Raw genomic sequence first — 13,414 nt, forward strand, 5'->3', positions numbered from 1 at the left:
AATAAAATGTATTATTAGTATTATTCAGAATTTTAATGATTATTATTGTTATTAACTTCATTTTAAGTTAATTTACCACCTGCGTAAGCGCTATTGAATGTTGTAATTATTTACTTTAGTTTAATCACCAGCAGCGTTAGGGTACCGTCACACAGTGCCATTTTGATCGCTACGACGGTACGATTCGTGACGTTCCAGCGATATCCATACGATATCGCTGTGTCTGACACGCAGCAGCGATCAGGGATACTGCTGAGAATCGTACGTCGTAGCAGATCGTTTGGAACATTCTTTCGTCGCTGGATCTCCCGCTGTCATCGCTAGATCGGTGTGTGGGACACCGATCTAGCGATGCGTTCGCTTGTAATCAGGGTAAACATCGGGTTACTAAGCGCAGGACCGCGCTTAGTAACCCGATGTTTACCCTCGTTACCAGCGTAAATGTAAAAAAAAAAAAACACTACATACTTTCATTCCGGTGTCCGTCAGGTCCCTTGCCGTCTGCTTCCCGCACTGACTGACTGCCGGCCGTAAAGTGAAAGCAGAGCACAGCGGTGACATCACCGCTGTGCTGTGCTTTCACTTTACGGCCGGCAGTCAGTGAGTGCGGGAAGCAGACGGCAAGGGACAGACACCGGAATGTAAGTATGTACTGTTTTTTTTTTTTTACGCTGGTAACCAGGGTAAACATCGGGTTACTAAGCGCGGTCCTGCGCTTAGTAACCCGATGGTTACCCGGGGACTTCGGCATCGTTGGTCACTGGAGAGCTGTCTGTGTGACAGCTCTCCAGCGACCACACTATGACTTACCAACGATCACGGCCAGGTCGTATCGCTGGTCGTGATCGTTGGTAAATCGTATAGTGTGACGGTACCCTTAATTAGATAGCAATGTGCGTGCCGAGCGTTAGCTGGCTGGAAACAGCTAGTTTAACACACTTGTATTATTCACACCTGAGACCATGTAAACACTAATGAGTCACATGACACCAGGCAGGAAAATGAATGGCTAATTGGGCACAATTTGGCCATTTTCACTTAGGGGTGTATTCACTTTTCTTGCCAGCAGTTTAGACATTAGTGGCTGTGTGATGAGTTATTTAGAAGTCACACCCAATTTACACTGTTATACAAGCTGTACACTGACTACTTTACATTGTATCCATCAGATCTTCAGTGTTGTCCCATGAAAAGATATAATGAAATATTGACATAAATGTGAGGGGTGTACTCACTTTTGTGACATACTGTATATGGTTAAATAGCAGTGATTGGAGCCTGGATAGGTTGCTGCTGTTAGTTACATAGCAATCTCTATATGGAAAGGGCTCAGCTTCTCAGCCGGCTCCATACACCTGCACCCTGATGCTAATGTATATATGTCAGTGTGTACAAAAGGGTTAAAATCATATTATTATTATTTTTTTTTATGCCTAACAAATTCTGCTCATCAGTCTTATCCTTTACGTACCGTGTCGCTCTCACTTGTAAGGCTAAAGGTGTCCATTATTTTATGGAAATGCCTGTAATAAGTCTTAAAATTGATTTTTTAAATCTAATTTTTCTTTTAGACATTGAAACAAATGCAACATGTGGTCCTGGGACAACCCTATTAGTGCTGAAAACCAGATTCCAGCCGTGCAGACTGTAAGTGGAGGGCTTCTTATATGCTTTATGCAGATTTACATAATAATAATAATTTTTATTTATATAGCGCCAACATATTCCGCAGCACTTTACAAATTATAGAGGGGACTTGCACAGACAATAGACATTACAGCATAACAGAAATCACAGTTCAAAACAGATACCAGGAGGAATGAGGGCCCTGCTCGCAAGCTTACAAACTATGAGGAAAAGGGGAGACTTCAGGCAGCTAATGTGTTAATAGGAAAGGTATGCTGGCCAAGAAGACACGGTGCTGTAAAGAAATAACGTGGTTTGTACACGTGGCTCTACAAAGCAGTTTTCAATAGAAGCAGGTGTAGAATAATCACCTTGAGACGCTTTCTAAAAATTGAGTAAATCTGTAGCTGTTTACCAGTGGTTTCATTAATTCTGGCGATGCGGTAACAGGACGACGTTCTGCCATATCATCGTCATCATCTTCATCATCATTATCACATGTCAGACTATTCTTAGGCTGCTGATCCAGTAAGGTGATTTTTATCCTCACTGTGAAATGTGTTTTTTCTCTGTTGGCCATAAGGTACACCATAAATCTGTTGAAGGAACACCCTTGAAGGTTCGCAATGTTCAGCATCTTGCTGTGCTTGATCCAAATACTCAGGTTAAAAGGAGATCTCTGTCCAAACCATCCAGTCATTCAGCTCTTATAAGCAAGGTAAGTATTTAAATGCAGCTTTTGTTAAATGCTTTATAATTTAGAAACCATGCAAGCTGAAAGGACTGTTCATTGTCCATCAGAAATGTATGTATTACAGTGCATTTATCATTTTCTATTGGCTTGGCTGAAATATTAGGTAATATCATAGGCAGAAAAATGCTGTTTTTTTCCCACATTTATAGAAAGAGGGGGAAATTCAGATTTCCTGCTATTTCTTCAAGGCCCTTCACATACATCATCACGGTACCCTAGTAATCGGGAGTCAACCTTTGGCAGATATTCTCATCAGAGAGTTGTCTTCTTTGTTCATGCTGAGCTGTAGTGTTTTTTTTTTCCTTTCTTTTTTTATCAAGAAAACTTATTAAAACAATTAACAATACAAAGTTCACAACAGTGCAAAAGTTACATTAGCAATATATTCCTTATCACAAAAGCAATATTGTTTTGCATAACCACTGTTCATTAAATTGAACAGATCCATCCCACCGCAAAGGACCATTCCCCCGCCTTCGGTTCATGGAGAGCTTTTCAGAGATAAATGCAAACTATAATACATTATCCAGGTGTAAACATCCCTAATTACCCTTATTAGCCCAACATTAACATATTAAATATTACATCCGACACTAGTGCGTCTGACTTCTGCATTGCGTCTTATCCAATTTCCCCATTGTTTTTGAAATTTGCTCCCCTTTTACTATACACCTTTTTCTCCATTAGGATTGTATTATTTAGGCACAGAATAACTGCTTCAATTAAGAGAGGACCTCTATCCAGCCAATGTTTGGCAATGGTTTTCCTTGTATGATACATCACTTTAGCTATAGCCAAAAGTACAAGAGAGGTACCTCCAGCATCCCCCACCAGCGCCAAAATACATGACTTGGGACTTAGCTGAACCTTTTGTATTTTATTTTGCTAAGATATTCTGCTAAGCTATTTTATAATTTTAGTTCTGGTACATGAATATTTGTAACTATTCTCTTTTTTTTTTTAGGAGTCTACGAGAGTCAGCTTTGGCGCATCAGTCAATGTTTGGATTGACCCTTGTCACAATGATAGTTTGACACACGGTTCAGAAGCTGAGCTCTCGAAGATTGCCCTGTCAATAGGAGACTCTCCTTCTTTGCCCACAGGTTCTGAAAACTCTGATCACTTAGATCAGTCGTGTGACGTTGTATTAGTGCATCCTAATGATTCATTGGATGGCCCGACAGCATTTGGTGACAATGAAAGAAATCTTAGAAAGTCTGTAGAGGAAGTTTCTCATAGCTCTTACATGAAGTGTGACAATTTGGTTATCGTACCTTCCACCACTACAACTAATGTACCTTCTAAATTACAAACAAATCCTACACTGGAAGATAATTCATGCCAAACACTAACCCTTATGTCTCATGACCCAGAAAGCCATGATGCACAAGGGATCCTAACATCTCAAATGCCTCTTAAACATATAACAGAACATGATGATATAGTAGTAGAAAATCTTGGCTCGAGAAATGAAGAAAATGTTGCGGCAAATATTTTAACCTCTAACACTTTGCACACCGGTAAACCTGACTTCTCTTCTTCCATGGTAAGTGACAGTCAGTTAGAAGATCCGCCGGCCACAGATAAGATTTATGGAGTTGAGGTCACGTCTGAGCCAAATGTTGTCACATCCACAAATGACACCTATGTTATAGATCCTTGTCTTGATGCCACACCAGAGGAGGTCTCTTGTACATTAACAGATGTGCTATCAGAAGTAATGGACATTATTGAAAATTGGAACTTATCTATGAAAGGTGATGAAGATTGCTCACAAAATGAGCAAGCTGATGATGAAGGCCGTGGTGAGGGTTGTCCAGCAGTGGAAATGTTGCCTTCATTTCCTCCAGTGATGAATGACCTTAGACTTGACCCTCTAGTCTGCGATCATTCTGAGCGGTCTCTTTCTGATACTTTACATATAGAGGGCTCTCTTTTTACAGAAGTGGAATTTCAGGATTTTGACCTGTCTTTAAATAAAGCAGATCTTTACACAGCAGAGATAAGAGACGACAAATATTGTACACTTGTTGATGGGGCTACCACAGATCTTGTATCGACTGAAAAAGATTCCAGTTCATTAATGCAAGCTAAATGGTTTTCTCCAATTTATGGTATGGATCAGGTGCATCACTTGGACCCTAATCCTGATCAAGGAAATGTAGCGCTATGTACTCCATTATCTGACAGCTGTCCCACTCCAATAATACCCAATCCTTTGAAATTTTGTGACATCCCTTTATTTGGCAAAGGAATGGTAAAGAATCTTACGCCAAGGATGTTTGCCTCCCCCCGTGATGCTGGGACTGCTATGACTCCACTGTCGACCACTGATGGAGTGACATGGACTACACCTATAATGCTTCTGAACAAAAGTGTGAACACTTCCGGGGACTTCATGCTGGAGAGGAATAAAAGTGCAAAGGACAATTCCTCTGAGACGGATTCAGTCCTATGGAAGTAAGATTTTTGTGCTTTTTGTAGTCACTGTTATTTTAAGAAACTGCATGAATCAATATTACAATCAATTGTAAGAAATGTTTTAATTTATCAAAGAAATCTGCTTCTAATGAGCTATCTCTTGCCTGATTCCCTAACTTCTGAACTAATTCACTCTGAAAAATAACTAAAATTTGTCAAAGGAGGGGTGTCATATTACAGCTGTCTATTAAAGTGTATGGAGGCGGGAGAGGATGGATGGGGCACATACTTTCATAAAAAGGTCATACTGTAGCTTTTTAGTAAGTGTTTATCGAATGTTGGTGCTGGATTCACAGTTACACAGCTCACTAGTGCTGTAAAATGTCCTCCATACAAAAGCCACATCTGTCTGCCACATAGAAAAAGGTGAGCAGGAATCCTGCGTGTGTTTGTGTGCAAGGCATGGGAGACCAAGTAGCAATATTTCACCACCTTCTACCGCAAAAACACTTGAAAATTATAGATGGAGCATGCAATGTAGAAAACTGGTTAAATATGCAGGATGCCAGTCATATATTGTCAGAAATAGTGTTATGCCTCATGTTCACACATAGACTTATTCGTAAAAATTAACCTGAACTCACAGGTACACTTCTCGCTTTAAATGTTTTTTTTGTTTGCCCTCTATAAAACTGAAGACAGCTGTAGCAACCCCCTGCTGCTTCAGCCCCAGCTCTTTGCCACCATCCTCCGTCTTTGTCGATATGGATGCAGCTGTGATGTTACAGGACTTTGGTTGCAGAAATCTTTGCTGAACTCGGTGGTGATGTGGATGGAGACAGCACAACGCCACTAAGTTCACCACAGGGGCTGAATTTTTTTATTTACTTTTTAAATCCAACGACTTGTTGTGTGTATATATATATATATATATATATATATATATATATATATATATATATATATATATATATATATATATATATATATATATATATATATATATATATATATATATTAATAATAATAATAATAATAATAATTTTATTTATATAGCGCCAACATATTCCGCAGCGCTTTACAAATTATAGAAGGGACTTGTACAGACAATAGACATTACAGCATAACAATAAACACAGTTCAAAATAGATACCTGTTATGAACTGGTGATTTAGAACCACAATGGACCTGGTGGTTAAGAGTACTGAAAATGACCTGATAGTTACTAATAACATAGGACGAGCTCTGAGACGTGGGAACTCTGCTGACCGCAATCCCTAATCCTATCACACCACACTAGAGGTAGCCGTGGAGCGCTCCTGACCAGACCTAGGCGCCTCGGGCACAGCCTGAGAAACTAGCTAGCCCTGAAGATAGAAAAACAAGCCTACCTTGCCTCAGAGAAATTCCCCAAAGGAAAAGGCAGCCCCCAACATATAATGACTGTGAGTAAAGATGAAAATACAAACACAGAGATGAAATAGATTTTAGCAAAGTGAGGCCTGACTTACTGAATAGACCGAGGATAGGAAAGATAGCTTTGCGGTCAGCACAAAAACCTACAAACAACCACGCAGAGGGCGCAAAAAGACCCTCCGCACCGAATAACGGTCCGGAGGTGCTCCCTCTGCGTCTCAGAGCTTCCAGCAAGCAAGAAAAACCAATATAGCAAGCTGGACAGAAAATATAGCAAACAAAAGTAACACAAGCAAAACTTAGCTTATGCAGGGCAGACAGGCCACAAGAACGATCCAGGAGAGAGCAAGACCAATACTGGAACATTGACTGAAGGCCAGGAACAAAGAACTAGGTGAAGTTAAATAGAGCAGCACCTAACGACTTAACCTCGTCACCTGAGGAAGGAAACTCAGAAGCCGCAGCCCCACTCACATCCACCAAAGGAAGCTCATGGACAGAACCAGCCGAAGTACCACTCATGACCACAGGAGGGAGCCTGACCACAGAATTCACAACAGTACCCCCACCTTGAGGAGGGGTCACCGAACCCTCACCAGAGCCCCCAGGCCGACCAGGATGAGCCAAATGAAAGGCACGAACCAGATCGGCAGCATGAACATCAGAGGCAAAGACCCAGGAATTATCTTCCTGACCATAACCCTTCCACTTAACCAGGTACTGGAGTTTCCGTCTCGAAATACGAGAATCCAAAATCTTCTCCACTATATACTCCAACTCCCCCTCAACCAAAACCGGGGCAGGAGGATCAACGGATGGAACCACAGGTGCCACGTATCTCCGCAACAATGACCTATGGAATACGTTATGGATGGAAAAAGAAGCTGGGAGGGTCAAACGAAAAGACACAGGATTAAGAACCTCAGAAATCCTATACGGACCAATAAAACGAGGCTTAAACTTAGGAGAGGAAACTTTCATAGGAATATAACGAGACGACAACCAAACCAAATCCCCAACACGAAGTCGGGGACCCACACAGCGCCTGCGGTTAGCGAAACGTTGAGCCTTCTCCTGGGACAATGTCAAATTGTCCACCACATGAGTCCAAATCTGCTGCAACCTATCCACCACAGTATCCACACCAGGACAGTCCGAAGACTCAACCTGCCCTGAAGAGAAACGAGGATGGAAACCAGAATTGCAGAAAAACGGCGAAACCAAAGTAGCCGAACTGGCCCGATTATTAAGGGCGAACTCAGCCAAAGGCAGAAAGGACACCCAATCATCCTGATCAGCAGAAACAAAACATCTCAGATATGTTTCCAAGGTCTGATTGGTTCGTTCAGTTTGGCCATTTGTCTGAGGATGGAAAGCCGAGGAAAAAGACAAATCAATGCCCATCCTAGCACAAAAGGCTCGCCAAAACCTCGAAACAAACTGGGAACCTCTGTCAGAAACGATGTTCTCCGGAATGCCATGTAAACGAACCACATGCTGGAAAAACAATGGCACCAAATCAGAGGAGGAAGGCAATTTAGACAAGGGTACCAAATGGACCATCTTAGAGAAGCGATCACAAACCACCCAGATGACCGACATCTTTTGAGAGACGGGGAGATCCGAAATAAAATCCATAGAGATATGTGTCCAGGGCCTCTTCGGGACCGGTAAGGGCAAAAGCAACCCACTGGCACGAGAACAGCAGGGCTTAGCCCGAGCACAAATCCCACAGGACTGCACAAACGAACGCACATCCCACGACAGAGACGGCCACCAAAAGGATCTAGCCACCAAATCTCTGGTACCAAAGATTCCAGGATGACCAGCCAACACCGAACAATGAACCTCAGAGATAACTCTACTCGTCCATTTGTCAGGGACAAACAGTTTCTCCACTGGGCAACGGTCAGGTCTATCAGCCTGAAATTTTTGCAGCACCCGCCGCAAATCAGGGGAGATGGCAGACAAAATTACCCCCTCTTTGAGAATACCCGCCGGCTCAGGCAAACCCGGAGAGTCGGGCACAAAACTCCTAGACAGGGCATCCGCCTTCACATTCTTAGAGCCCGGAAGTTACGAAACCACAAAGTGAAAACGGGAGAAAAACAGCGACCAACGAGCCTGTCTAGGATTCAACCGTTTGGCAGACTCGAGATAAGTCAAGTTCTTGTGATCAGTCAAGACCACCACGCGATGCTTAGCTCCTTCAAGCCAATGACGCCACTCCTCGAATGCCCACTTCATGGCCAGCAACTCTCGATTGCCAACATCATAATTACGCTCAGCAGGCGAAAACTTCCTGGAAAAGAAGGCACATGGTTTCATCACCGAGCCATCAGAACTTCTTTGCGACAAAACAGCCCCTGCTCCAATCTCAGAAGCATCAACCTCGACCTGGAACGGGAGCGAAACATCTGGCTGGCACAACACAGGGGCAGAAGAAAAACGACGCTTCAATTCCTGAAAAGCATCCACGGCCGCAGAAGACCAATTGACCACATCAGCACCCTTCTTGGTCAAATCAGTAAACGGTTTAGCAACACTAGAAAAATTAGCGATGAAGCGACGATAAAAATTAGCAAAGCCCAGGAACTTTTGCAGACTCTTCAAAGATGTCGGCAGAGTCCAATCATAAATGGCCTGAACTTTAACCCCTTCCCGACCTGTGACACAGCGTATGCGTCATGAAAGTCGGTGCCAATCCGACCTGTGACGCATATGCTGTGTCACAGAAAGATCGCGTCCCTGCAGATCGGATGAAAGGGTTAACTCCCATTTCACCCGATCTGCAGGGACAGGGAAAGTGGTAGTTTAGCCCAGGGGGGTGGCTTCACCTCCCCGTGGCTACGATCACTCTGATTGGCTGTTGAAAGTGAAAGAGCGATTTGTAATATTTCACCTAAAAAACTGGTGAAATATTACAATCCAGCCATGGCCGATGCTGCAATATCATCGGCCATGGCTGGAAACACTAATGTGCCCCCACCCCACCCCACCGATCGCCCCCCCAGCCCCCCGATCTGTGGTCCGCTCCCCTCCGTCCTGTGCTCCGCTCCCCCGTCCTCCTGTCTGCTCCCCCCATGCTCCAATCACCCCCCCCATGCTCCAATCAAACCCCCCGCACTCCGATCACCTCCCCCCGCACAGCGTTTTTCCCCCCCCCCGTGCTCCGATCCACCCCCCCGCACAGCGATCCCCCACCCGTGCTGCAATCCACCACCCCCCCGTGCCTTGATCTTCCCCTCCTTCCCCTTATACTTACCCGGCCTCCCGGGGTCCGTCCGTCTTCTTTCCCGGGCGCCACCATCTTCCAAAATGGCGGGCGCATGTGCAGTGCGCCCGCCGAATCTGCCGGCCGGCAGATTCGTCCAAAGTGAGTTTTGATCACTGAGATAGGTTATATCTCAGTGATCAAAATAAAAAAAATAGTAAATGACCCCCCCCTTTGTCACCCCCCATAGGTAGGGACAATAAAAAAAAATAAAGAAATTTTTTTTTTTTCACTAATGTTGGGGTAAGAACTAGGGGTAGGGGTAGGGTTAGGGTTCGGGATGTGCACACGTATTCTGGTCCTCTGCGGATTTTTCCGCAGAGGATTTGATAAATCCGCAGGGCTAAACCGCTGTGGATTTATCGCGGATTTACCGCGGTTTTTCTGCGCATTTCACTGCAGTTTTACAACTGCGATTTTCTATTGGAGCAGTTGTAAAACCGCTGCGGAATCCGCAGAAAGAAGTGACATGCTGCGGAATGTAAACCGCTGCGTTTCCGTGCAGTTTTTCTGCAGCATGTGTACAGCGATTTTTGTTTTCCATAGGTTTACATTGAACTGTAAATTCATGGGAAACTGCTGCGGATCCGCAGCGTTTTCCGCAGTGTGTGCACATACCTTTAGAATTAGGCTATGTGCACACGGTGCGGATTTGGCTGCGGATCCGCAGCAGTGTTCCATCAGGTTTACAGTACCATGTAAACATAAGGAAAACCAAATCCGCTGTGCCCATGGTGCGGAAAATACCACGCGGAAACGCTGCGTTGTATTTTCCGCAGCATATCAATTCTTTGTGCGGATTCCGCAGCGTTTTACACCTGTTCCTCAATAGGAATCCACAGGTGAAATCCGCACAAAAAACACTGGCAATCCGCGGTAAATCCGCAGGTAAAACGCAGTGCCTTTTACCCGCGGATTTTTCAAAAATGGTGCTGAAAAATCTCATACGAATCCGCAACGTTGGCACATAGCCTTAGGGTTAGGGTTGGGTTGGAATTAGGGTTGTGGTTAGGGTTAGGGGTGTGTTGGCGTTAGGGTTGTGGTTAGGGATGTGTTGGGGTTAGGGTTGTGATTAGGGTTATGGCTACAGTTGGGATTAGAGTTAGGGGTGTGTTGGGGTTAGTGTTGGAGTTAGAATTGAGGGGTTTCCACTGTTTAGGCACATCAGGGGTCTCCAAACGCAACATGGCGCCACCATTGATTCCAGCCAATCTTGTATTCAAGAAGTCAAATGGTGCTCCCTCACTTCCGAGCCCCGACGTGCGCCCAAACAGTGGTTTACCCCCTCATATGGGGTATCAGTGTACTCAGGACAAACTGCGCAACAATTACTGGGGTCCAATTTCTCCTGTTACCCTTGTGAAAATAAAAAAATGCTTGCTAAAACATCATTTTTGAGGAAAGAAAAATGATTTTTTATTTTCACGGCTCTGCGTTGTAAACGTCTGTGAAGCACTTGGGGGTTCAAAGTGCTCACCACATATCTAGATAAGTTCCTTGGGGGGTCTAGTTTCCAAAATGGGGTCACTTGTGGGGGGTTTCTAGTGTTTAGGCACACCAGGGGCTCTGCAAACGCAACGTGACGCCCGCAGACCATTCCATCAAAGTCTGCATTTCAAAAGTCACTACTTCCCTTCTGAGCCCCGACGTGTGCCCTAACAGTGGTTTACCCCCACACATGGGGTATCAGCGTACTCAGGAGAAACTGGACAACAACTTTTGGGGTCCAATTTCTCCTGTAACCCTTGGGAAAATAAAAAATTGCGGGCTAAAAAATCATTTTTGAGAAAAGAAATTTTTATTTTTTATTTTCATGGCTCTGCGTTATAAACTTCTGTGAAGCACTTGAGGATTCAAAGTGCTCACCACACATCTAGATTAGTTCCTTTGGGGGTCTAGTTTCCAAAATGGGGTAATTTGTGGGGGATCTCCAATGTTTAGGCACACAGGCGCTCTCCAAACGCGACATGGTGTCCGCTGATGATTGGAGCTAATTTTCCATTTAAAAAGCCAAATGGCGTGCCTTCCCTTCTGAGCCCTGCCTTGCGCCCAAACAGTGGTTTACCCCCACATATGGGGTATCTGCGTACTCAGGACAAACTGGACAACAACATTTGTGGTCCAATTTCTCCTATTACCATTGGCAAAATAGGAAATTCCAGGCTAAAAAATTATTTTTGAGAAAAGAAAAATTATTTTTTATTTTCATGGCTCTGCATTATAAACTTCTGTGAAGCACCTGGGGGTTTAAAGTGCTCAGTATGCATCTAGATAAGTTCCTTGGGGGGTCTAGTTTCCAAAATGGGGTCACTTGTGGGGGAGCTCCAATGCATAGGCAAACAGGGGCTCACCAAACGCGACATTGTGTCCGCTAACAATTGGAGCTAATTTTCCATTCAAAAAGTCAAAAGGCGCGCCTTCCCTTCCGAGCCCTGACGTGTGCCCACACAGTGGTTTACCCCCACATATGAGGTATCGGTGTACTCGGGAGAAATTGCTCAACAAATTTTAGGATCCATTTTATCCTATTGCCCATGTGAAAATGAAAAAATTGAGGCGAAAATCAATTTTTTGTGAAAAAAAAGTACTTTTTCATTTTTACGGATCAATTTGTGAAGCACCTGGGGGTTTAAAGGGCTCACTATGCATCTAGATAAGTTCCTTGGGGCGTCTAGTTTCCAAAATGGGGTCACTTGTGGGGGAGCTCCAATTTTTAGGCACACGGGTGCTCTCCAAACGTGACATGGTGTCCGCTAAAGAGTGCAGCCAATTTTTCAGTCAAAAAGTCAAATGTCGCTCCTTCCCTTCCAAGCCCTGCCGTGCGCCCAAACAGTGGTTTACCCCCACATATGAGGTATCAGCGTACTCAGGACAAATTGGACAACAACTTTCGTTGTTCAGTTTCTCCTTTTACCATTGGGAAAATAAAAAAATTGTTGCTGAAAAATCATTTTTGTGACTAAAAAGTTAAATGTTCATTTTTTCCTTCCATGTTGCTTCTGCTGCTGTGAAGCACCTGAAGGGTTAATAAACTTCTTGAATGTGGTTTTGTGCACCTTGAGGGGTGCAGTTTTTAGAATGATGTCACTTTTGGGTATTTTCAGCCATATAGACCCCTCAAACTGACTTCAAATGTGAGGTGGTCCCTAAAAAAATAGTTTTGTAAATTTCGTTGTAAAAATGAGAAATCGCTGGTCAAATTTTAACCCTTATAACTTCCTAGCAAAAAAAAATTTTGTTTCCAAAATTGTGCTGATGTAAAGTAGACGTGTGGGAAATGTTATTTATTAACTATTTTGTGTCACATAACTCTCTGGTTTAACAGAATAAAAATTCAAAATGTGAAAATTGCGAAATTTTCAAAATTTTCGCCAAATTTCCGTTTTTATCACAAATAAACACAGAATTTATTGACCTAAATTTACCACTAACACGAAGCCCAATATGTCACGAAAAAACAGTCTCAGAACCGCTAGGATCCATTGAAGCGTTCCTGAGTTATTACCTCATAAAGGGACAATGGTCAGAATTGCAAAAAACTGCAAGGTCTTTAAGGTCAAAATAGGCTGGGTCATGAAGGGGTTAACAGGGTCCATCTCGATAGTAGAAGGGGAAAAAATGAAACCCAAAAATGAAACCTTCTGAACACCAAAGAGACACTTTGACCCCTTCACAAACAAAGAATTTGCATGCAGGACCTGGAACACCATTCTAACCTGCTTCACGTGAGATTCCCAATCATCCGAGAAGACCAAAATATCATCCAAGTATACAATCAGGAATTTATCCAGGTACTCTCGGAAGATGTCATGCATAAAGGACTGAAATACTGATGGAGCATTGGAAAGCCCGAATGGCATAACCATGTACTCAAAATGGCCCTCGGGCGTATTAAATGCTGTTTTCCATTAATCGCCCCGTTT

General features: G+C 43.6%; 1 protein-coding gene across 3 annotated transcripts in view; it reads left to right on the forward strand.

Moving 5' to 3' along the window:
- SPAG5 (sperm associated antigen 5) overlaps positions 1-13,414 on the forward strand; it is a 100,970-nt gene that overhangs the window by 15,167 nt on the left and 72,389 nt on the right. For all 3 annotated transcript variants that reach the window (XM_069761231.1, XM_069761230.1, XM_069761232.1), the window contains exons 2-4: positions 1,572-1,647; positions 2,210-2,344; positions 3,345-4,840. In XM_069761231.1, the coding sequence (XP_069617332.1) occupies positions 1,591-1,647; positions 2,210-2,344; positions 3,345-4,840 (1,688 nt within the window). In that variant the 5' untranslated portion in view covers positions 1,572-1,590. The remainder of the gene's footprint in view (positions 1-1,571; positions 1,648-2,209; positions 2,345-3,344; positions 4,841-13,414) is intronic.

The sequence above is a fragment of the Ranitomeya imitator genome, chromosome 3, assembly GCF_032444005.1.
Source record: "Ranitomeya imitator isolate aRanImi1 chromosome 3, aRanImi1.pri, whole genome shotgun sequence".
NCBI classification, from domain to species: Eukaryota; Metazoa; Chordata; class Amphibia; order Anura; family Dendrobatidae; genus Ranitomeya; species Ranitomeya imitator.